Raw genomic sequence first — 24,506 nt, 5'->3', positions numbered from 1 at the left:
ACAGATTCCTCCAACAGAGGTTGAGTGGCCAGTGCCCTTTAGAGAGGGCGCCGTCCTGACTAATGAACCCCAGCTCCACGGGGCCCTCTGTGTTTCCTAAAACCCGCAGCAAAACAACGGCGGCCTGGGGCGTGTCCATGCCCATAGCCCAGCAGCGGGCACTAGCGGCAAAGAGGCTTTCAGACATTAACTCGCTCACTTTGGATGACCTCTGGCTTATCCCGGGCTCCAGAATCCGCCCTCTCCTTGGTCTCACCCATCAGCAGTCTCACACCCCCCAACTTCGAACTCACTCAGTCTGTAGGTTTGCGATGGTTGTCCTCCCAAAGCTGTAAGGGTCTTTGTCTGCAGAGAAGCACAGATACTCAGTTGCAGGGTCACACTAGGGAAGTGGGAGGGGGACAGCACAGCCTTGGTTTGTGGAGCTCTGAGAAGCAGCACCATGAGATGTCCGAGAAGTCAGAGGACTGTATCCGGTCTTTTCAGAGCTACACCAACCAAGGCCTCTGCTTTGCTCCAAGATGCTTCTGGCAACTTCTCAACCTACCAGGTGGGTAAAGTCAAAATCTGAATTCATCTTGCTTTGAGAGTCTTGTGGCATTCCTTGAGAAATCTAGAAACACCCTAAGCTGTTCCCAAAACCAAGGCTGGGAATCACTGGGCGTAAGAGGTGGATTCGTGATGGGGACGCTGGGTTCCTGTGGGTGCTTGGAACTAGAACGCCACGCTCTGATTTTCACTTTGAGCGTCACAGACATCTTCTGGATCCACTACTTGTGGCCTCCTGATTTGGGTGGGGGCAGGAAACTACAAAACACACTCTGAAAGCCCCTGATCAGTCTTGGGGTCTTCCTCCTACTTAGATATTAGGGGCCCCAGCTCTTGGCCCAGGTTTGGGGTGGATTCTTCTCCAGATCTTTAAGCAGATGGAAAAGTTCAGAAAGTCACCCTGAGACCTTCTCACATCTGAATTTGAGCATGAATCCTGGGGTTCTGATCCACTACAATGAGGCCCTTTCCCCAGGTCTGCTGCTCTGCCTGGGCCCAACTCAGGCAAGATGAGGAGTCCTTACCCAGCAAGCTCCCCGAGAGGTTGACGGGCAGGATGACACACAGAGACAAGAAGCTGACCACCACCAGCAGGAAGATGATGTGTTTCTGGAACGACAGGTAGTGGATGGCGTCCTCCCCACACCACTCCAGGATCTGGTCATCTCTGGCCAAGACACACATGGAATCCTAGTGAATAGTGGTAACAGGCTGGGCCCTTTGGGCCTTGCATGGATGATCTCATTTAACCCTCATGACCGTCCGTGAGGTAGGTCCCAATTTGATCTCCACTTTTTTAAATATGAGGAAACAGGTACAGAAAAAGCACATTAACTTTTACAAACATCCAGCCTGTAACAGCAGAGCTATGACATGAACTCCAGAGCCTGGAGCTCTCAGCCCTCGCCCCACACTCCTTGGATGAAGGAAGCTGCCACTGCTCCGCTTTAGGTCTCTAGAAACATCTGTGCCCACGTTTGTGTGTAAATAAAATTATCCCTCATCCCTTTCCTGCACCTGTGGACAAGCAAAGCCACTGATAAGAGGTGAGAATCTCCTGAGCAAAGCTGTGTGTGTCCAGGATCATGGCTCCCGCCCTTTCTCCCATCTCCTCCTCAGGGAAACTGGGAGACAGAGGTGGAGTCCCTGCTTTATTTTATTTATCTTTGAATATTTATCTATTTATTTGGCTGTGCTGGTCTTCGTTGAGGCGTGTGGGATCTTCGTTACCGCGTGCGGACCTTCATTGCGGCACGTGGGATCTTTAGTTGCCGCGTGTGGGATCTTTTAGTTGTGGCACGCGGGATCTAGTTCCCTGACCAGGGATTGAACCCGGGCCCCCTGCATTGGGAGCACAGAGTTTTAACCACTGGGCCACCAGGGAAGTCCCTGGAGCTACCGCTTTAAACATTCTAAGGCTCAGTCCATCCCGCTGGCCCTGCCTCTTCCCTGTGTCCCTGCTGTGGCCCCAGAGGCGGGGGGCGACCTGCTCCACCCTTTCCCACCCTCAGTGCTGTATTTGGAGGCTCCAGATCATTTGGAGACCCAGAAAATTCTAGGTTCTGACAGCCAGACTTCTATGCTACAGAGGGAGAAGGGGAGGGGGGTGTCTCCTGTTTTCCTATTCTCCTGACAGGGAGCTACCCTGAGGATCCTGCTTCCAGAAGACAGGGAAAGCCCTGCACTGGGAAGAAAGAGCTCAGGGAAGCAAGGGCCACAGCATCAAAAGGCAGGTGTGAAAGGTGTGGCGCGAGGGCTCTGCAGCCAGACAGACAGACCACGGTGGACTCCAGCTCAGCTGCCTCCAGAGAGGGTCACGGCACCCACCTGAGGCTGGGACCTAAAGCAGGGAGGCTACGACCCGCTAGCTAGCTGGTCACTCAGCAGGTGCACAGGAGGCAGTGAGGATCCAGGCCCAACGCCGCGCCTGGTGCCGGGTGGATGCTCGCAGTACGCTTGCTAATGTTACCCTTTTTTACTGCTTACCTGGAGGACAAAGCTCTACCACTGACTACACTGTTTTCACTTCTGAATACACGACCAAAATGCATATACTTTGCCACAGTACGTGCTTACTAAACAAACACTGGTGAAGATTAAAACCCATAAGTGGGATTTCCCTGGTGGGCCAGTGGGTAAGACTCCATGTTCCCAGTGCAGGGGGCCGGGGTTCGATCCCCGGTCGGGGAACTAGATCCCACGTGCACGCCGCAACTAAAAAGATCCCGCATGCCGCAACTAAGAAATAAATAAATAAATAAATATTAAAAAAAAAAAACCAATAAGTGAGTAATTTTCATCAACAATTTTTTCTTGAGATACACCTCGAATTTCCCTATTTTGCTGGGAAAGGCAATTTGGAAGGAAACTGAGAGGCCTCTTTAAATGTCAGTTGTGGGCTTCCCTGGTGGCGCAGTGGTTGAGAGTCCACCTGCCGATGCGGGGACACAGGTTCGTGCCCCGGTCTGGGAAGATCCCACATGCCGCGGAGCAGCTGGGCCCGTGAGCCATGGCCGCTGAGCCTGCGCGTCCGGAGCCTGTGCTCCGCAATGGGAGAGGCCACAACAGTGAGAGGCCCACATACCGCAAAAAAAAAAAAAATGTCAGTTGTAACGCTGGGCGTGAGCAGCTGTTAAAATTTAATTGCAGGGCTTCGCTGGTGGCGCAGTGGTTGAGAGTCCGCCTGCTGATGCAGGGGACACGGGTTCGTGCCCCGGTCCCGGAAGATCCCACATGCCGCGGAGCGGCTGGGCCCGTGAGCCATGGCCACTGAGGCTGCACGTCTGGAGCCTGTGCTCCACAGTGGGAGAGGCCACAACAGTGAGAGGCCCGCGTACCGCGAAATAAAAAAAAAATTAATTGCAGCCTTAAAAACAGTCAAAGGGTAGTCCTTTCTGTGGCAGGAACAGAAGAGAAAAAACAGTGGGAGTTGAAATGGAAAAATATGTCTGATACAGCATTAAAATGACAAAGCAGAATACGCAACTGTATGGGTATGGCCTCAATGAGAAGTGAGGTCCTCGCAGAGAGGGCAGGAAGGGGACATGGAGTGATAGAAACAGTGGGTATGGACTGCGGTGCAAACCGTCAGCAGCCTTTGCTAGTTAACGTGAAGATGATGAGTCAAAGTTTCTGGCTTTGCCCCACCCGATCGAGGCAGAGAGTCGGGGGCACAGCCCCGGGTAGGGGAATGGCCTAAGTCCCAACCAGCGGTGCCATGGGCAGTGGCTGAGCAGAGGGAAACATGCCGAGGGCATCCTTCAGAGGTAGGGGTAGGGGTGACTTAAAATTTCTTCCTATGAATTCTGTTCTGTACGTGATGGATTGTTGCACAGAATATGCATGACTTCCAACACCTGGAGGAAACGCTGACATGATTTTGGAGTGGGCAGGGAAGGGCGAGGCAGGCAAACCTACCTCTCCCACCTCTGTCCCCTCCTCCCTCCCAGAAACCTCCCCTCCTACTCCAGACCAGAGTTCACTGGTTTCTTCTGCACAAAATGCCTTCTGCCAGTTCCCCTGGGAACAACTCTCACCAGCCTGGACTGTTCACAACACGCTCACGCGTGTGAATGCATTTGAACTAGACAGAGCAGGTGTTATTCTCAGCCTGCTTTTATAGTTGGGGAAACTGAAGCCCAGAGAGAGGGACTTACCCAATGTCCTAGAACTGTCACGTTTCATCACTTCTAAGATGGCATTTCCATATTTCAACACCTCTGAAATGGGGGGCACCCTGGGATCATAGCCAATCACAGCATAATGGGAAGCATTTTCTCATTCTCGGTGCTGTGCGTCTTACAACGGCGGTTTCTCAGATAGGATGCAATACGGCCGCAGGCAGCAGAGCTGAGACTCGCAGCTTGGCACTGCCACCACATGCAAGGGGACTAACTGGCTTATAATCACCAAGCGCCTCTTTCAGGATTTCTCTCCAAGGGGCCCAGGTTTTAAGAAAAAAAAGAAAACTTCTAACCACGTGAGCTGAATATATTAAGCAAACATTATTTCTCCACTTTTCACTAATTCAAAGACATGACGCTGCCTAGAAGAGCTTCCATCCAAATATATCCGTGTTAAATAGTACGCAGATATGATTCCTGCCTAAAGCAAAAAATTAGCTTTAATGAGCTTGCACGGGGGCTCCCCGGGCCACCTTTATTCTCAGCCCCCAAGTATAGCTTTGGGTCTGAACTGAAAAGTATCTGAGAGACTCCAGCTCAGGATCAGGCACCTTGGCTCTCTCCTGCTGACTGGCCGAACACCCAAACAAACCCACCCAGACAAAGACACCTCCGGCCACCCGCGCTGTACTCACTGCAGGCGGAAGACTGCAGTCAGCCAGGGGCAGCATCCCTGGAAACGGAGAACAGGGATTAGCTTCCAACAATCTCTGTTTTTCGGAGGCAGACATAATCATCATCTTTGACTTTAAACAACCACCTAACCTCCCGTTTTATAAAAAAGCAGTGCTTTTGTCCCAGATTCAGCAAAGCAACCCTGTTGTCCAAACGCGACAGAGTCGGCGTGTTCCCAGTCCTCTGTCACATGCATCTTGTGCCTGGAGATCCTGTGAACGTCTCTCAAGCTTTGACAGTTTGTGGAATTATACAGGCTCCTGGGTCAAATGGTGCAACTTGAATGGAGAGCTGACGAAAGTTCAAGGCCGCTCTGGAGAAGCTGACGGGGGCGCTTCTGTTTGTTTCAAGATGACTGAATGAGACGCAAGACAAAAGCAAGGAACCCAAGCCCACTCAACTGGACAGTTCCCTGGGGCGGGGTTTAGAGAGGGAAAGGGTTTCATGGGTTTTAGTGTCCATCGTATCTCTTCAACTTGATACCCCTTGAAGCTGGACTACCGGCTGGGAAAAACAAATATTTGCTCGTCGTTCATTTGACAGTCACTTAGCACCTACTGGGTGTCAGGAGGTGGGGAACAGGGCTGGATAAGATTTGGTTCCTGCCCACAGCTGGCTCACAAGCTAGCAAGCAAGTCAATAATTAACTGTCACACAAAGCCGTTAAGTACGATAACACAGACAAGAGCTGCAGCCAGGTGCCTGAGAATTAATCAAAGTCTCACGATCCTGGATCACGCGGCTGCCATCTTTGCTGTGGTATTCCCAAGGTCAGGTGTCTTTGTCAAAGCAGAGAAGAGCTCTCACCAGCATGTGCCACTCAAGGTCAAGGGTACAGAGTTAGCGGCTCAGCAGGAATACCACCGCCCTCTCCCTGCCAATTCATTACTGCCCATCCTTGCGAGCCCCCATCCCGCAGCCACAACCATACCTGCCCCTTAAATACCAACCAGCTCGCTTTCAAAGTCCTGCTGCCCTGAGGAGGAAGAGGACAGTCTCTGGAATCTGGACTCACTAGAAACACAAAAGGGAAAAATGGCAGATAATCCTTTTAAAAGGTCTAAAAACTTATGTCTAGTATCTCGCTGCCTCTTAGAGCTCAGAACCGAAGCTACTAGCGCTCGGCGGCTGGGACAAAATATAACTCACCGTGTGAAAAATATAGGCAAGGGCATCGACCATTCCAAGGTTTGGTGAGACGTCAAACTCTGTGTTACGTGGGATGAATATCAGGGGGTCAGGGTATCAGTGGGCCATCCTGTGCTCCACACCCTTGAACCTCAGCCCTGAGACTGGTCTACGTAAAGTGACTTCAAAGTATTGCCTGTTTATAATATATTTCCCAATATAGCAAATAAAACTTGGAATAAATACTGTATTTTATCAAATCTAAGACACCACTGGTTGTAAAGGGCACAATTATTTTTTGAACCACTAAGGAGTAAAGGATGCTGTCAATTAACCATGATCACCATCGATAATAAGTTGCACTCAGTTTCATAGATGAGAAAATGCCAAAGATGGGCATTTTAGACTTGATGAACTGGGGCATTTTACATTGCTAATTTGGGCAGATCCTTTCTTCTGAGTAACCCATAAAAACACCCCGTGCGCTGTGAATTTGGGGTGTTTGCAATATGCTAACGTTTTGCTTTTCTCTCTGTTTTCCTACTCCCGGCTTCACCATCCCACTTCTCATGGCATAAGGCCTGGTGAAGCTCAACTTTCAAAGCCTTTCCGGAGAACTGCCTCAATCGACCTTCGTGGTAACCCTATGGGCAAGAAGAGGCAAGAGGAAACAACCCAACGAGCTCAGCGTCCTGACCAAGATGACACAGCCACGGAAGTGTGGAGGCTCCTGACTTCCAGGTGCTCTAGTCTGTTGTAGTACTCAGCCCTCCTAGGAGTGAAGGTGCCAAAAATGCACCAGGTGTTTCAAACGCTTCCCCCCAAACAGTCCAAGGCTGGCACACAGCTGAAGCAGAGGCCCCAGCACCTTACCCCAAGGTTAATACCCTTGGGCTTCCACAAACACCAGGGTGGAGACTGTGGGGAAAGAAGGTGCATTTACAGACACCCCCATCGCCCTCCTGCACAGACCGCATTTCAACACGGGAACCCCCTGAGGAACAAGAGTGGGGGTCCGCCTGCGGAGCCCCTGGGGAGGCCTGGGCGGGGCAGCCCGGGCCAGTCTCTGTTTCCCCAGTCGCTTCCTGTTACTGCATCTGGCACAAGATCCTGGGGTGAGGGACAGCTAGTTGGAGCTGGAAATTCCAGTTGTGCAAACCTGAAACTCATTCTCCCCCTGCAGGTGACATGCGTAGAGAGCCCAGGGTGGAGGCGGAAGGACGTGAGTCCTGGCCAAGGCAGTCTGTGCTGTGTGACAGAGCGTCCGAAGCGGGCGGATTAGGGCCGCTGGCTGACCCTGACCCAGAGGAGAGGAGCAGCTCACCTACGGCCCTGCTGCCCTTCTCAATCCAGCTCGCCTCATCCCCAGCCCCGAACTAATTAACCTCAAAGAAGATACACTTGAAAATGTCCAAGGCGAGAAAGCAAGCTGGCGTCCTCCTGAGCGGATGATGAAAGCCTTAAGTATCTAAGGCAACTAGATTTCTTCCGTAGCCCGAAGCAGCTGGCTCACAGCGAGCCAGCTCCAAGCCCCAGGGGAAAGCTGGGTGTATGGGCAATGGTGTTCTTACCGCCACCAAGAAGGTACCAAGGCTAATCTCACAGGTCTGTGGTGAAGAGCAGAGAGAACAGTTTCTGGTACAGGCCTGGCAGACACACTAATGAACACAATCTGACACGAACATCATGTGTGGGCTGTGCCTGGTGGGCTTCACAAGCCCCCAGCCCCATCCCAGCCTCTGTCTCTGTCTCTGTCTCTGTCTCTCTCTCTCACACACACACAGACGCTTGACGTAATGAGTCTTTTTTACCTGTTTGCTTCTGACACCAGGGCAATGCGGCCATAATCCCAGAAGTTTCTTCTTATGATGGAAAATACCAATATTAAAAACTAAAAGTAGAAAAGAAATCAGGTCTTGTAAAAGCATATTGGATGGCTTCTAATTAGGGGCAATTGTCTTAGGGGCAAAGCCCGCCCCTCCCCCAACAACCCCCCCGCCCCGTCCCCGGACTCAGGAGGGCTAAAAGGGCCAGAGAAGGCACAGAGCTGCCCAAGGCCACACAGCTCAAGGGCTCAATGCCGTGCTCACCCCCTTCACCAGCTCCTGTCCCCTGTGCCCAAGCCACAGAGGCTGTCAACACTGACACGGAGCTTGCCCCGGCAGCCCCCTAGTCAAGCACTCAGGTCCTGCTCTTTTAGTCTCAAGGCAGCCCTGACAGCCACAGCTTTCCTCAGCCCTGGTTTGCCTGCAGGGTCTCCTGAGCAGGAAGGCCCTCACAGCAGCCCTGGGGACCAGCTCCCTCCTTCACTTTACATAGAGCTGCATTTTTCATTACAGAATAGAGGTAGCAGAGCTCCTGGAAGCTGAGCCAGAAGTGGTCAGATCTTCATCTTGAGTTTGGTTCTCCTGGAGGCAAGCCCTGGGGACACCTGGCGCAGAGCATGCGGGGCCCTCGGCAGGCCTGTGTGCCCAACAGCAACGCGAGGCGCTGGACTCAAGACTAACCCCCTTTCCGCTCTAAAAGTCTGTCGATTCTAGACTGTCTCCTTGCTCCCTCCGTGTCCACCTTTGCAGGTCCTCTGTCTTGCTCCTGCCTGTCTCCCCTCCCTGGACAGGTTCCCTCCCTTCAGGGCTCAGAGTTTTAATCAGTATATCCCTGCCTGCCCTAGTCAGGAACTGTGGTTTTAAATGTGGGTTTTGCGTAAAATAGATAGCTAGTGGGAAGCAGCCGCATAGCACAGGGAGATCAGCTCGGTGGTTTGTGACCACCTAGAGGGGTGGGATAGGGAGAGTGGGAGGGAGGGAGACGCGAGAGGGAAGAGATATGGGAACATATGTATATGTATAACTGATTCACTTTGAATGTGGGTTTTGGACCCCAGAGGGGCTGAGTTCCAGCAGAATTTTCTCAAGGTGAATCTGGAAGCTGGTGATATATTTTCAAAGGCAGGTGAGTCCTGCTGTCGGATAAACATGAAGGCAGCTTGGCAAGTGCCTGCCCTCTGCCCTGGCTGTTGCTCCCTTGGCTCGAGCGGTGTGGACATTTCCCACGCACCTCTCTCCTCCAGGCCCCTCTGGCTCTTTGGTGGGTCCCTTCCTCCACCCCACCCCCAATCCCCGTAACTTCCTGCAATACAAATCCACCCCCACCAGCACGCTCCACTGGAGAGCTACTCTCTCTTCTCAACCAAGACATACCCACCCCAGCCTGCCTCTCCGGACTTCTCTCCTTGGCCCAGACCCTCCCCTCCCTGGAGACGCTGGATGGATCACAGCTCTAGGGCCACCCTCCTCCATGAATCCCACCAACCTTCAAATCCATCACCACTCTCCTGCCTACTCCCTCCTCCCAACCAAGGCTGGCAGATGTGACTGTTCTCAACCTACAAATGGGTTTTGGCTCCAGGACGTGGGTTATTCGGCACTTAAAGAGCCCTTTTTCGTAAAAGCAACATGAGTAGCACACGGGTTCCCACATCTGCCCTTAGAGGACCAACAAATGTCACAAAAGTCTAAGGCAACAATTTAGACTTTAATCCTTGGGAGGAAAATGCAAAGAGGAGTTAGGACTCCCTTTCCCTCTTCCTGTGAACATTTTTCCCCCCAAGCAAACTTGGGTTGGATACTCGCCTCCTTCAGGGACAGGGGCCCTCGGGCTACCCTAACCCCCCTCCCCCAGGCCCCCACCTAACCTCTGGCCCAAAGCAGTCCAAGGGGTCTACTCCCTCCAGCCCCTCTTACCCTGTTTAATCAGATGGCCTCCACTACATGGGAAGAGAAGGTGACAAGAGGGACCAACCATCCCATGGGCACTTGTCCAAAGAAGGTGCCCCTGAGCCCCAGTAAATCTCACCTAGCATGTCTGAGCCAGTCTAGGGGAGAATACGGCATATTTCAAATTGGGTGGGGGGGGGCGGTCTTTGGGAACAAGGAGGTCTGAACTAAAGAAAGGCCACCTATGAGGGCCGGCACCGATCTCGCCTTTCCCCGGTTTTCTCCTTTTCTCGTCTGATCCTCTAAAGGCCCAGGGACCCCAGTGGGGAACAGGGGTGTGACATTTATAAACTGGGAATTGCAGCTGCTGTAATGCTCATTCACATCTGTCATCCCTGTGGACTGACCCTTCCCAGGGGCCTTAGACACGTGACAGGCTGATAACTCGGTAACAATGGTAATAATCAAAAGAATCGTAATGTGTATTCTTTACATACATTGCCTTATTTAATCTTGTCCCAGAATCTTCGAGGTAAAAATTATTACCTCCATTTATAGAGCAAAAACCTGAGGCCTCAACGAGCTATGTAACACGCCCAAGGTTACAGAGCTGCGAAGTAGCGGAGCTAGGACTTCAACCCAGGGATGTCTGCTGGCTCCTCACCTGAGTTTCCCAGAAAGCCCTGGGGTGGTGGGGAGTTGGGGGATGGAGGTTAAACAAACAAAGAACTGACACGATTCCCAAGGAGTCTCACCAGGAAGCAGCTGACGTCTATGAAGAGGACAGTGGGGATGCCACCGAAGGTGACCCCCTGGAGCACGGTGCTGTTTTTGGCCGAGTTGTAGCAGTAGGAGTCATTGGGCTGGTCCCCGATGCCCAGCCGCTGGCGGATGGCCACTGCCCTGGATTGCCACAGCTCCAGGAATGGGGAGTCAGTCATCGTGCTGGTCCTCCCTGGAGAATGGGACCCGGCGGAGGGTCAGGGCTCCAACTCTCCCGTGGTTTCCCCAGCCAGCGCTGGCAGAGCCAAGGGTGGGTGTCTCCTCCAGGGGCTGGTGGGGCACAGGGATCGGGGAGAGGCAGACACTGGCCCCGAGCGCCCGGCAGAGCCTACAGAGAATAGCTCCATTGTGGGAACAGCCCAGAGGGTCAGATGCACCGGGTGGATGGCTCACCCAGGACACAGCTGGTCGCCTCCCCAGCGGGGGTGAACAGGAGGACAGGGGAGGACAGGAGCTGCTGTGGTGCCTGCCTAAGGGGTGCCAAGTTCCTCCAGCCTCAGGGACGACTGCCGGGAAGTCATTCCTGCAGCGGGACCCTGGGAGGTCCGGAGGGCAGGCAGGGGAGACCAGGCAGGGCACAGGAATCAACAGAGGAGGAGGAAGAGTGTCCAAGTGCAACAACTCTTTTTTTTTTTTTTTTTTTTTTTGCGGTACGTGGGCCTCTCACTGCTGTGGCCTCTCCCACTGTGGAGCACAGGCTCTGGACGCGCAGACTCAGCGGCCATGGCTCACAGGCCCAGCCGCTCCGCGGCACGTGGGATCCTCCCGGACCGGGGCACGAACCTGTGTCCCCTGCATCGGCAGGCGGACTCTCAGCCACTGCGCCACCAGGGAAGCCCAACAACTCTTGATCATCTGAGCCACAGACAAGAGTTCATAGGATGTCAGGCCGGGGCCTCAGAGACAGGCCCACTCCATACACTTGGAAACCGAGGCTCAGAGATTAAGATTAAGGAGGTGGTGGGGGCAGAACTGGGTCTCAGACCCAGCCTCCTGGGTCCCAGACGCCAGCTCTCTTTCCACTACGCCACACTCCCTCTGCAGCCGGCTACACACATGGGTTAGTTTAGTGAGAGATTAAAAGCCAGGAAAGGGGTAGCGGAGAGGAGACAGAGAAGGCAAAAGGGGGTGGTCTAGGGTGAGGAGGATGGGATCCCAGGCCTCCTCAAGGACCCCTGAGTCGCCCACCGTGCACCGCTGGAGCACTCCCCAGGCTCTGCCCTCTCATTCCTACACCCCTAGCCTTAGTGGAAGGTCCAGCATTTCCAAAGCAAATATCGCTCCAGGCTGGTTGTTGACTTTTCCTTCGAGGAGCCTGGTAACCCAGGTGAAACTAATGGAAATCTCCAAACACCAAAGGCCCCAGAGTTAGTAGCCAAGTTCTGGCCTGCTTTTCACACTGTCTGTGGCTGAAGAGCCTGGAGAAATGCTCAGCAACACCTTCCTCTCAAGGTCCCACCTCCTTAAATCTGGTTAACCTAGATTCCCAGGGGACTTCGGCTAAGTCTGGTCTTTCTACCTGTTAGAGGGACAAAAATCTTGGGGACAAGAAGAGGAGGTACAGAGAACAGACAGATATTTGGACTACGCGGTAATACTGGCAGGATGTGTGTTGGGGTAAGGTGATTCCCAATTCTGGCCCCTGGGACGGCTGGGTTGGGGACAGTCTCACACACACACACACACACACACACACACACACACACACACACGACAGGAAGTGCAGGGTGGGTGGGGGGAGGTGGCAGGTCAAGGGCATGGGAGGACTCCTCAGAAGGCCAAGTCACTCTCTCATCCCTACAAGAGACTGGGCAATGGCCGGAGGATGTGATGGCAGAGCCACAAAAGCTGCCTCGGGCAGACAGATGGTCTTAGCTTCCCTCCTTTAAACCCCACCCCCTGGCACCACCCCAGCGGAACGCCCAGCCTGACACTGATTGGCAAAGGCCCGCCCCTCCTTCCTGTCCCCCGCACTTACCAGATGCCAGGGGAAGGAAGTGTGGATGAACGCCTTGGAGAGGACCTCAGTTGATGCAGGCTCTAGCAAAGGCAGTGGCAGCCCTGGCCACCCTCCCAAGCTGCCTCAGGTCCGCCACTTATTTCCTGCAGGGCCGTCCTGACTGGGGTCATGGGGCGCCAGCCTTTACAGACTTCCCTGAAGGAACACAGACAGTCAGAGTCACGTGGGAGCTGCCCTCTTCCAGTTCAGGGCTTCTGGTCTGAAACCCTGCAGCACACTTCCCCTGCACTCACACGTGCCCCAATGTGTCGGAACTCAAACGCTCGTGCGGAGCCTGTGGTTCTTTCCAATGCGCTCTCTCCGGCCCCGGCTCTCTCCCCAGACTCCTAGCACTACGGAGGGTCCACGCTCCTCTGTGCTGCCCTGCTCCTCTCTCCTCTCTCTTCCCCAGCATCACCTGAGGGTCCAGCCTGCCCCTTCTTGTCCAACGGCTCAAGGCCCTACTGAAGCCAGGGCAGTGGACCTCCCCCCACAGAAGTACTGGCAGCTGTGGGCTCCAGGAAGGCTGAGTCCAGGACCTCATATAGGCCCCAAGAGGCTTCCCCAGGGCCCCCAAAGGCTAGAATCAGGAAAAAGGAATGCAGCAGAACAAACAAGGAAGGCTTGAAAAGTGAAGTGGAAAGAAAAAAAACCACCCCCATAAAATGGTCACAGAGGGAGCATTGTCCCTGGAAAGGGGCAGCTACTGCAGTGGTGCTGGGGCAGGATGAGCCTCCCCAATGCTGCTTTGTGTTGAGCTTTGGGAGAGCAGAGGCCCCGTGGGAAGCAGGTACCTAGGCTCCTCTCCCCCCTTCAGCCCCAGTCACGCCTCTAAGTCAAACAGGCTCCCCTGGGTGGTTTGACAAGGTTTGATAAGAAGGACTCAGTGAGGTCAGCCATCAAGTCCCACCAGCCTGGGATGGAACCTCAGGGCTCCCCAGAGGTGGCCTGTCTTGCCTTCCCCCTCCAGGTGAGGGCACAGCTTTGGGGGCCCGCATTCTCTCTCAGAACTTTCTGCTTAGTTGCAGTCTGTTACCCATGGAAAGTCCAGATTCTGCTGAACCATGACGGTCCCTCCAGGGCCAGCCCCCTGCATCCTCCCAAACGGGCACGCTCTGAGAGGGCAGCTGGAAACACACGCACCACAGGGTGGCCCCGCCAGGCTCGGAAGGAACAGGACGGGGAGAGAAGGGAACTCAGCTGGTGGTGACCAGGAGAGAGCTAGCTCAGCGGGCAAAAGATTGGCAGTGCTGGGCAGGGGCCAAACCACCAAGTAGGCCCTGTGGCCAAAGGCGCCCTGCCTGGCAATGTTCACTCATCCCATGTTTGTCAGATATGCATGTGCGAATGCCTAGTCTTATCCATGCCTTCCAGAGAGCTCTCTGCTCAGCACCTCATTCAGGAAAGGCAAGATATACTTCTGAGGCCCAGGCGCCAGGTGAGCAGATGACTCAGGCCCCAACGCAAAGTTCAGCCCACACACAGCATACAGTCTGGTTGTGGCCAGTGAGACTGAGAGCTCGATGCCATGGCTGGTCCCAAAACTGCCAAAGAAGTCAGCCACCAATGCTAACCCCCTGCCCACCTGAGCTGGTAGCTGCTGGCCCCTGTAGCACACCTGAAGATCTCTACGCCTGCCCTGCCAGGAGTGGCAACACAACGCTGCGGGAAGCCTGTGAGCATCGTCAGCTCTTGCAAATTCAGGGCATTTTTATCATCACCAAATTTTCCGACCTTGTGAGGATGAAAAGCAGCTCCAGGCCTTCTGCCACAGGAGGTGACTCTGATGTTCTAGATGGCAGGTTGCAAACCTCTCCTTAAAGCCCCACCAGACAGGGCCCAGGAACCTGGACAACCATTTACCTCCACAGACGCAAGCCCTGGAGCGCCAAGGAAACGGCACAGGGTCTGGCTGCAGTGGGAGGAGGGGGCAGCCGGCAGTCACCTGAGCAGGCTCTGGAGTCAGGGTCTCAGCACCACGTGCCTTTAGACAAGTGGCTTAAGCACTCTGCGATCTGGCTTCCTTCTCCATAAAATGGGCACAATGACATCTCTCCTGCAGGGCTGGTGAGAGGCAATGTCCATAAAGCACTGAGCCTTCGTGGGCACTCAAAACCTCCTCTTATTTTGTCGCCTCTCCAGACAGTGGGAAAGACAACATTAGGAGTAGCAGGACCCCATCTGATATTTCTCCTGTTACAGCCCAGTGAACAGCCAAGGGAGACCTTTGCCCCCAAACTAAACAAACAAGAGGTGAATGAAGGCAAAAGGAGGCCTCTGCTTCTGTACACATCCACCTCAATGCAGAAGCAGACTCAGGACTACCTGACAGCTGTCAGAGGAGGAGAGAAGGTAGAAAGACAATGGGCGTGCAGAAGGGAGAAGGGAAATACGGGTCGTTTCTCCAATAAGCAACGACCTGGAGTCTTTCCTTCTTGCCAACGACTGTCCACAGCCCTGCAGGAGCCAGGGCCTGAGAAAGACCCCAGGATGCCGCCTTGTACGCACTGGGCCTGGAGTGGTGAGCACAGTCCACCGGCTTAACCTCAAACCCTGCATGCTGTGGGGCTGGGACACAGCCACACAACTTCAGCGTGGAAGGAAGCTGGCGGGTCATTCTGTGTACCGCTGTGGCCTGCTGCCCTTCAGGACACCGCCTGAGCTGAAAGACAGAGGCCACGCCAGAGTCTCAGGTGGCCGGGCTTATCAGGTACTGGCACCGCTGCGTTTTGGGTTTCCTGGCAGAGCTCTCCTCGCCCTCCCCACCCCTCCCCAAACCCCCAGCTTCCCTCCTCAGGACTCCACCAGGGCTGCAGGGAGCAGTCACCGGGGAGCAGCCCCAAGGTGCTTTCTACCTTCCCAGCAGCAGGTGACTCAGATGCCTGGCCCCTTCCCAGGCCCACCTCGCAGAGTCGGAGAAGGAAGGGCCCCCAGCCTGCGCTCCGGGTTAGGCTGGGAGGTCGACACCAGCTGACAAACCCCCAAAGAGAGGGGTGGGAAGAGAAAGGGATCAGCCATAAAAGCGAAAAGTTGGAGCCTTGGAGGGGGAAATCCCGAAAAGTCGTTAGGAAGTAGAGAGGCGCGGCGCTGGAAGAGGGGCGCGGGGTCTGCGGGGCCCAGGGACGGACCTTCTCCTCCCACCCACCCGGTCACCCCCTGCTCCGGAGTCGGGGCTGCGGAGGCCGGAGGGCCGCACCCCGGAACCGGACACTAGACATGGCACTCTGACGTAGACCCCAGGTCCTGCACGTCCCAGGAAAGGCGGAGGGCGACATTCCCCCCTCCCAACGCTTCTTCCCCTTTACCTGCGGCGGCGGCGCTGCGGCCCGGCGCGGCCCGGGGAGGTTGTCTGGCTCCACCTGGCCGGGCGGGGCGGCGTCCAGACTACTTAAAAGTTACAAAGTGAAACTCCGGCACTCGTGCACATGCGCAGACCCGCGCCCACTGCTTGCTCAATTTGCAGCTTCGGCGAGGCAGGCGTCTGCGCTGCCGCCGGCTCCCGCTCCCCGGACCGTGCGCCCCTCGGCGATCCTCCGCCCTGGTTTGGCCCCGGGGCGGCTGCTCAGCCCGCGCAGCTCCTCCTAATGTTCTGCAGGCCCCGGCCGGGCCGGCTCGCATCCTGGGACGGAGGAAGGCGCCGCCACGGCTAATTCCTCTCCCCAGCCCCCGGCGCGTCCCCCTTGTCCCGGCACCTCGGGGAGCCCCGGGCCTAGCACAGGGTGGTCGCGTCCGGGGGCTGCGCGGGGAGAGCATCAGGAAACGTTCTTGATTGTCCTGTATTGCACTGAATTTCCGCGACCGGCTCCTCGGCCCGCCATGGAGAGTGGGAGGATGGGAAGCTCGGCTGGGCTCAGCCCGCACCTCGGTTCCACGCAGTCCGCGGTCACGCGGCTCCCCCACCGCTCTGGGCAGCCGGACAGGGAACGCCTTGTGGAGGGTGGGTGGGTGCGTCCTACGTTTGGCCCCAAACGGAGGTCGCAGTATTTTCAGCGGTCCCCTGGAGCCAAAGCGGGTACTGCCAGGACCAGGCCGCCGGGTGCCACCCATCTAGCCCAGCTGTTTCCTATGAGCCAGCGGCCTCCGCAACTGGACTGTAAGCTCCCTGGGGGCGCCGGGGTGTGCGCTGGGCCACACGCAGGACGGGGTTCAGTGAGGACTCCGCACCCTGTGAAACCAAAGACCACCGCCTGCCTGCGGCACCAAACTGCCCTCTTCTGCAGGCCTCGGTTTCGTCGTCTGCAACACGAGGGGGTGGGACCGAAGCTTCCACTCAGGTCCCTTCCAGCACTAGAAATTAGTAAATCCTGAACAGGCCTTCACTCCGCACGTGTACAGCTTTGCAGGGCCTCTGACCTGTCTTCCATTTCTGGGTCTTCCTCTTTCCTGGAAATGGTCAAAGTGTTCTCCTTCCCTCCCTGCCCACGCCTCCAGCACCAGCCTGGGGCTCTCTGGAGTGGGGTGGGGTAGGGGATGTCTCCTGCTTCTCTAACAGCTCCTTTTGTCCCATCTGGCTTCCTCCCTCTCCTCCACCCACAGCCGCTAGTTATTTCCCACAGTTTGCCCTCGGCCCCTGCACTCAGCCCAGCCCTTGTCCTTCTGCGCAGGGGCCTGACCATCTCTCCTGCTCTCACCTCCGGCTGCCAAGGGCCCACGCCTGACCTCCAGCAGGTTCCTGGGTGTGACCGCCGGACTTGCCCCTGTCTTCTCAGACTGCGTCTGTCCACTCTCTGCCCCCCCCCATACGCCCCACCTGCGTGTTCCTATTCTGTCCCTGCCTCAGTTAATGGAGCCACCCCCTGCCTGGTCTGTGCCCTGGGGCCCAGGGAAGTGCAAAGTTCTAACCCCTAACCTAGTGGAGCCACTGACAAAGAGAAAAGTTAGGATCCTTGATTTCAGAGAGGGAAGGGATTTCTAAATTTGACTTTCAGTTGGTTATTTCAAAATCAAGAGAAGGCCAAGATAGATCAGAATGTGAGTTGAAATAACCATAGCCCCCATTACGTGTCAGGCAGTATGGAGAGTGCTTATAAAAACACTATTTCTGGGACTTCCCTGGAGGCGCAGTGGTTAAGACTCTGTTCTCCCAATGTAGGAGGCCCGGGTTTGATCCCTGGTCAGGGAACTAGATCCCACAAGCATGCCACAACTAAGGAGCCCACCTGCTGCAGCTAAGACCTGGCGCAACTAAATAAATCTTTAAAAAACAAACAAAACAAAACACTATTTCCTTAAATCTCCAGTAAAAGTACAGGAGTCAGGGACTGTCCCTATCTGATAGACAAGAAAATGAAAATTTAGAGGATATAGAATTTATAGCTAATAAGAGCTGTGAAGCCTGGCTGGCAAGGAATCCAAGACATCCATGCCCCAGGCCCAGATCCTACATCAAACTCAGTTTAAAAGCCAGTGTAATCTTGGCATTCAAAAATCTTATATTCACCATTTTATCATTTGTTCCCTTTATCTGCCCCCAAATCTAAAGGAGTGACCCACATTCTTGTAATATTGATGATGATTTTGATCACAGATTTTTAAAAATTTTGTATCAAGTAGAATTGAAATAAAGCCCACTCCCTGTGCCCAGAAAAGTAAAATTGTCAACAAAAATGACCAAAATAAATCCTGCCTTAATCCTAAGAGGACAGGCACCTTAGAATCAATGCATTTTGATCCTAGCACCCTGTATCACCCTTAACTGAGACCTCGAACAAGTCTTTTTAAGCTTTTCCCTTAGTTTTCTAATCTGGTTGACTTAATCCCTATAGAACTTTCTGTTCCCTCACAATTTGCAGGATTCTGGGTAAAACATAGCAATACCGAATAAAATCTGTTTTATTTGTTTCTTGCAGAATACCCTTATTATCTGAGTTGGGAATGCACAACCCATACTTGACCCTAGGTTTTAAGCCCAGAATGGCAGCTGCATCTCCCACCCATACCACAGAGCTCAGCCCAGATCCAGTGACAGGACGAGGAAACAATGACAAATTGTGGTTTCTCCTCTTAGGTTACAAAATCTACACAGATAAGTGCTTAGGATACAGTGCAGTGAATAATGTCAAAAAAAGGTAGACTGGGCAGGGGTTACCCAGTGGCCAGGGAGACTTGTTCCTGGGAAACAAAAATCAGAAGGTGAGCTGACTGGTCAGAAGAACTCCGGAGAGAGCACAGAGCACGAGCCATCCACGGTTCAGTAATCCCCATCTCTCCTGGTACCCTGGAACACTTCTGACACACACACAAGCCAAGTCCCTCGATGGCTGCACCCCACACCTACGGCTCCAGCTTCCTTGGTACAGGCGCCCCATCCGAGGCACAGCTGCACTTCTGCACCCTCATGTTGGGCAAGCTGACCACCTGGGGCCTGGGCTTGCCTCCCTCCGGGATGCTGACAATCATGGGCAGCGAGGTCGTCTCTGAGGCGATGCACTGTCTCGGCCCCAGAAATGGCCACCTGAAGGTCAGGGGCTCTGGGGGCTGCTGGCAGGTGCCCACACACTCATAGGCCAGGAAGCCTGGGGGCTCCAGGACCCAGTTCTCAGCCCACTTCATCCCCTGCAGGTCAATGTACACCTCCCGGCGGCAGCAGCGGGTGGCCTCGGTCGCTGGTACCTTAGGATCACAGTTTCCCTGAGCTCTGTGGGGGGCAAGGATAGGCAGAGTCAGAGGTCAGCTGGGAGGGCAGAGGTCAGCTGGGAGGGCAGAGGTCAGCTGGGAGGACAGAGGTCAGGGATCCCAGGGCGGGACTTAGTGGGGCATCTGGAGGGAGACTTATGGTTCATCTCTTGTGATGTTCAAAATGCTGGATATTTGTGTAAGGATGGATAACTAGAAATAACGCCCAAATAAATAATTCGACCTGATATTACTCCTAAGACTGTTAGGAGAAATTTTATATATTCATCCATTCCCATAGCACCCTGTAAAGTTGCCCATTTCAATATGTTTAATTCTGCCATTTGCCTCATTATTCGGGTTCACCCATCTGACCCACAGCACCTACCCGTAATCCCTGAGGTCCAGGGTGTGCAGCTCCAGCTGGGGCTCCCGCTGCCCGGCGCCCGACGGCCCCTGCGAGGCGAAGCGGACCAGCGTGTGGGCGCTGGAGGCCAGCGGGCCCAGGTGCTCCCGCTGCACCGACACCTGCAGCAGCAGCGACTGCCGGGGCCGGCGCAGCTGCTGCCAGAAGTTCACGGCGTCCGTCACGTCCAAGGCCTTCCAGCCGCTCTCGTGGATGGACACCAGCCTGCGACACCACACGGAGACACGGGCCCGCGCTGAGGGGTGGGGACTGGGGCGGCTGGGGTGGCCCCGGGGTCGGGGGGCCCTCTCCCACCCCTCTCGTCCCCTCCCCTTCCCCCCAGCGGCCCCCCGCGCCGCCCCTCCTCCCCCAGGGCACCCCTCCTCCCGCGCCGGGCCCAGTCCCCCTCCTCATCCCCCGCCCCACACCCCAGCCACCACCTCCCCACCTGGAGTCGATGAGGGAGGTGCGGTTGGAACCGTCGTCGCGGACGTGCAGCCACTGGACGGTGATCCGGGCGCGGTCGCTGCGCGGGAAGAGCCGCTCGTGTCTGCGGAGCGCGGCCTTGGGGACCGGCTCCTGGAAGAGGCGCAGCACGGCCTGCACCAGCTCGCTGTGGGGCGGCAGCCGCTGCTCCATGTCGAACACCAGCAGGTGCGAGGAGACCTCGGACACCAGGAACCTGCCGGCCACCTCTGGGGACACGAGCGGGGTCAGCGGGGCCCCTTCGGGCACCAGGGGAGCTCTGAGGGTGGCAGGGCCCAGGGCCAGTGAACAGGGTTTCCCCAGTAATCCCTAGGGAGAGTTTGGGGGCTGGGAAACTGATGGGCCAGGCCAGAAAGAGAGCACCTCCACTCCTAGAAAAACTGTTAGGGCCAAGCAGGCTCTCCCCCATCATCTGAGGTTGGGGCTTGTTTACTAGTGGCGTCTGCCCTCACCTGGTAGGGGCAGCTTTGAAACGCCCTGCCAAGACTGGTGCTTCCAGTGAGGACTACAAACCCACAGCCTTCTTTAGGCAAAGGGGCAGGAGGGGGAATGGAGCGCGGGAGGCAGAAGACCCAGCTAGTGAAAATCTGTGGTCACCGGCTGAGACTGGCTTTTCCTAAGAGCCAGAGGAAGAGCCCAGAATTTATTCTCATTTCCCTGCTTATGCCCAGTGAAATGTCCCCCAAAGGAGGAAGAGTAGCCAGGGGCCTGTAAACAACTTTTGTGGGACTGCTGAGCCCTGAGGGAAATGGTGAGGATGGGTACAACAGCCTCCTCAGAGGCACCAGCAGCATGTCCCCAACACCTGAGGCTCCGGGTGGGTAGCATGATCACCTGACCAGCCAGCCCCGTGACCACAAGCAGTCACACCCCCCCCCCCCTCAGGCGTCCAGGTCTACTCATCTCCCCAGACACCTGGCCGGGTCTATCTCTGGGCACTGAGGAGGTGAGCCCCAGCCCCAGGGAGGTGACAGACTGCAACAGGATCCGGACCTGGTACCTCCCATCTCATAGAACGCCCACAACTCTGGGAAGTAGTCAGAGCTACTTTAATCTCACTGCCAGAAACGCAAATAGGCTAGAGTTGTTCGGTGACTTGTACAAAGTAAAACAAATATCACAACTGAGAACTGAACTCAGAGGTCCTTTCTCTCTGAGGCAACAGTCTCTGCTGAGGCCAGCCTTTTTGTTCACCAGCACAAAGTCCCCTTGACAGTCTGTCTTCTCTTCTCTATTCTCCCCTCTTTCCACTTTGCTTCCCTACCCCATGATATCTGGTCTTGCCTTGGCCTTGGCAGCCGGTCCAGCCTGGCCCAGCTCCTCCTGGCCCCGAGGGGTGGGGCCCTCAGTGCAGACAGAGACCAGGGGCCCGGGCCCAGCCTTCCTCACAGTCCATGGTCCCTCCTCATCGCCCTGTGGAGCCTGCGCCCCCAGAGCAGCCCCCCCACCCCCACCCCGCGAGGACCAGGCTGCAGCAGGGAGGGAGGGCCTCACCTCGGAAGCTCTGGCTGAACCTCTTCCCCCGGGAGCGGGCCCCGTGGCTGCGCTGCAGCAGGGCCACGTACTGGGCCCTCACGTGGGCAGGGATGATCAGCCTCTCCACATCGGCCTCGTCCAGGACGGGAGCCTCGCTGAGGCGCAGCTGCCGCAGCAGGCTGCCCAGGACCCGCTCCTCGGTCAGGGCCGCCCCGGGGCCGGCCAGGGGCAGCGCCCAGAGCGCCCAGCAGAGCCAGAGGGGCCGCATGGTGCTGCTCGGGAGACGGAGGGGCAGAGCGGACGTGTCCCCGGACGAGGCTCCGGGAGGGTCCCAGCTGGGTGTGCTGAGGGCCAGGCTGGGCCAGCTTTATAGCCAGGCCTGGGCTGGGCCTGGGTGGTGGGAGGGAGGGAGCCCGGGAGGGAGGGAGGTCACACCCCTCGGACCTCCTGGGAGTTCAGCGGCCAGACAGGTCCCTGAGCCCCGAGGAGGGGGCTGTCTGGACTGTAGACAGATGGCTATTGTTGTGGGTCAGAAGCCTCTACCTTGACTTGGGGTCCCTCACCAGTTAAATTTAAAAGCTTGTTTCCTGAAGCAGAGGCAGGGATCTCATTCTGTGCTAGATCCCCTGTCCCGCAAGTCAAAGAGCAAACTCCCGTCTCTGGAGTGTAGACGTAGAGACCTGTTCCTTGCTGCAGCTAAACTGCCAATTCAACACCAGGACTCTCTGCCTAAGGACCGATCCTGCCTGCCGGGATGAGCGTCTGAGCCTGGCGTTCAAAGGGCTCCTAGGAGCTGTTGAGCTCCTGGGCTGTCCGCGGTTGGAAAACCCATGATTTTCCCCGGTGTTCTGGGGGGTCTTCCTAGGCAAGGGAGCCTGGGATAATTTAGTTCCAATGGGGTTTTGTCCAATAAGGAAGCCCATCCTCTCCCTCTTCCTGGCTGTTCATGGATTCAGAGGTCAGAGTCGAAAAGACCATCCAGTCCATCCCGTCCTCCAGTTTTTGAGCCAAGAAAACCAAGGCTCAGAGAGGCAAACATCCCCAGGCTCACAACTGTTCTCGATGGACGCCTGCGTAAAGTCAGGTCTGCTGATTCCCAGCCCAGAGTTCTTTCCACAGCCTCAGCTATTTCCAGACAGAGTCCTGCTCAACCCCCTGAAGCTAGCCAAGTGGACTCAATCCAGGTGATCAGGGCTGGACAGGGGCAGGGGACATGTCCCCCAGTTTCCTGAGACTTCCCCACGTGAACGTGGATTTGCCTGGTTGAAGAGTTTCACTGGGGAAATAAAACAATTGGGCAATCAGCCAGGGATCGGGCTGCCAGAAGAAATACCCAACACAATTTGGGATGTATTAACAAATTATTTGTTGTTTATCTGAAATTGAAATTTCACCTTTCACCAGGAGTCCTATATTTTTAGTTGCTAAATCTGGCAACCCTAGCCAGAGGCCAAAAGAAGAAATCGAATGTGGATTGGGAGACTTTTGACAATGGGCTGATTAGCGGTTGGGCGGGAGGGCAGCCCCCATCCTTTGTCATGCAGAAGAAGGAGCCAGGCCTCCCCCACTTCCACCCCAACCTGTGTCTGGCCTAACACCCTGCCAGGTCAGGATGGCTGGAGATGGTTAAGTGGCCCCTGAGCCAGATCTTGAAGGGAGGAGAGGGGCCAAGGGAACAGGGCGTCACTACCCCTGATTACGGGCCAATCTGGACCTGGCCCACAGCCGAGGGTACCCCGGAGGGCAGTGGGCCGGCCGTCTTGGGGTGTGGGCAGCAGACCTGGCCCCCAGAGGGTCCAGGAGAGATGGATGATAGGGACTGAGGCAGGAGGGCAGGTGAGGAGTGTGGCCAGGTGCCCACTACCACCCTCCTGCCCCTAATAGGGTAGGATTTGACCCCAGCCCGAGTCCAGACTGCCAGCTGAGGGCCGTGAGAAAATGTGAGGTCAGAGGTCATCCTGCGGACTCTGCGGTTGGAGACAAACTGGACCAGAGCCTGGGCTTGGAACTAAAGTGAGCTGTGAGGTTGATGAAGACTGGAGGCTGGGAGCCAGTTCACCTGTGGATTAGAGCATCTGGGGGTCTTTGGGGGAATAGGGACACCTGTCCCCTTCCTGAGCAGGGCAGGCGCTGCTGTGGTGCTTCTGAAATTCCCCGAGGCCCAGCCCCAGGTGCCTTGGGCTGCCCCAGCCCTGCACCCATTATCCTCCCCAACCCCAGACCTGGGGGCCCATGTGGCTCCTTGGGGTCTCCAGACACGCCTCTGGGTGGGCAGTGGGCCTTCCCTGTCCTCCCAGAGCAATTTGGCCTCCGCGTTAGCAGGGCCAACACTTCCCTGGGGCTCCCTGGGCTGAGAAGGGTGGGAAACAGGAGAGAACTAAGGACCCATGTTTCCGTTTATCCACACCTTTCTGGCAAGGGTGAGCCCTGGGTTCAGTCCTTGCTGTGCCATTAATCTGCTGTGTGGCCTTAGATGGGTTTTCTATCCCCTTCAGTGTAAGTTTCCTCCTACAAAATGGGGATAATGTACTTTTTTTTGCAAAGAACTTGTCAGTATTAGTGGAGATGTCAGCAAAGTGCCTCTCACAAACTCCCCCCCCACACACACACACAATAGGTGCTCAATAAATGGTAGGGATCTTTCAACTGATACTAACTTACCATGTTTAACTTTTTAATTTTTTAAGTTAACAATGTTTCTTAATTATTTTCTAGTTAATTAACACACATAGTACAAAAGTCAAAAGGTGCAAAAGATGTTCATGAAAAATATCAGCCTCGGGGGTTCCCTGGTGGTCCAGTGGGTAAGATTCCACGCTCCCAATGCAGAGGGCCCGGGTTTGAGCCCCGACCCGGGAACTAGATCCCGCATGCATGCCACAACTAAGAGTTACCATGCCACAACTAAGAAGTCCACATGCTGCAACTAAAAGATCCCACAGGCCACAACTAAGACCCAGTGCAGCCTAAATAAATAAATATATATTTTT

General features: G+C 55.4%; 2 protein-coding genes across 4 annotated transcripts in view; both read right to left on the bottom strand.

Moving 5' to 3' along the window:
* The window catches only part of TMEM63A (transmembrane protein 63A), a 32,698-nt gene extending 16,738 nt beyond the window's left edge, over window positions 1-15,960 (bottom strand). The window contains exons 1-8 of one of the 2 annotated variants that reach the window (XM_065896325.1): window positions 15,839-15,960; window positions 12,513-12,689; window positions 10,507-10,862; window positions 7,847-7,926; window positions 5,858-5,921; window positions 4,868-4,905; window positions 1,074-1,216; window positions 294-345 (exon numbers count right to left, since the gene is read on the bottom strand). In XM_065896325.1, the coding sequence (XP_065752397.1) occupies window positions 294-345; window positions 1,074-1,216; window positions 4,868-4,905; window positions 5,858-5,921; window positions 7,847-7,926; window positions 10,507-10,692 (563 nt within the window). In that variant the 5' untranslated portion in view covers window positions 10,693-10,862; window positions 12,513-12,689; window positions 15,839-15,960. Of the gene's footprint in view, window positions 1-293; window positions 346-1,073; window positions 1,217-4,867; window positions 4,906-5,857; window positions 5,922-7,846; window positions 7,927-10,506; window positions 10,863-12,508; window positions 12,690-15,838 lie in introns of those variants that run through there. The other variant, XM_065896332.1, reaches the window with a different exon arrangement.
* A 2,293-nt stretch (window positions 15,961-18,253) lies between these two features.
* Window positions 18,254-21,882, bottom strand: LOC136124195 (left-right determination factor 2-like). Of its 2 annotated transcripts, XM_065878719.1 has the most exons (5): window positions 21,535-21,784; window positions 20,221-20,249; window positions 20,003-20,118; window positions 19,537-19,779; window positions 18,807-19,170 (listed from the first exon to the last, which is right to left on the bottom strand). In XM_065878719.1, the coding sequence occupies exons 1-5, from the start codon at window positions 21,782-21,784 to the stop codon at window positions 18,807-18,809; spliced, it is 1,002 nt and encodes a 333-aa protein (XP_065734791.1). The 2 variants fall into 2 exon arrangements, with proteins under 2 accessions (XP_065734783.1, XP_065734791.1); XM_065878711.1 differs by having other exon boundaries at window positions 18,254-19,170; window positions 20,003-20,249; window positions 21,535-21,882.
* Between the last annotated feature and the right edge of the window lie 2,624 nt (window positions 21,883-24,506).

The sequence above is a fragment of the Phocoena phocoena genome, chromosome 1 (assembly GCF_963924675.1).
Source record: "Phocoena phocoena chromosome 1, mPhoPho1.1, whole genome shotgun sequence".
NCBI classification, from domain to species: domain Eukaryota; kingdom Metazoa; phylum Chordata; class Mammalia; order Artiodactyla; family Phocoenidae; genus Phocoena; species Phocoena phocoena.
Note: the sequence above shows the minus strand (reverse complement) of the source record. Positions and strands in the feature narration are given on the sequence as shown.

What these genes read in the sequence shown, in the direction of transcription:
- LOC136124195 (XM_065878711.1), bottom strand. Translation starts at nt 21,784, where the DNA reads ATGCGGCCCCTCTGGCTCTGCTGGGCGCTCTGGGCGCTGCCCCTGGCC. An exon ending in GTTCAGCCAGAGCTTCCGAG is followed by an intron (nt 20,250 to 21,534) that starts GTGAGGCCCTCC and finishes TCGTGTCCCCAG; the next exon opens with AGGTGGCCGGCAGGTTCCTG. An exon ending in CTGGACCTCAGGGATTACGG is followed by an intron (nt 19,171 to 19,536) that starts GTAGGTGCTGTG and finishes TGCCCCCCACAG; the next exon opens with AGCTCAGGGAAACTGTGATC.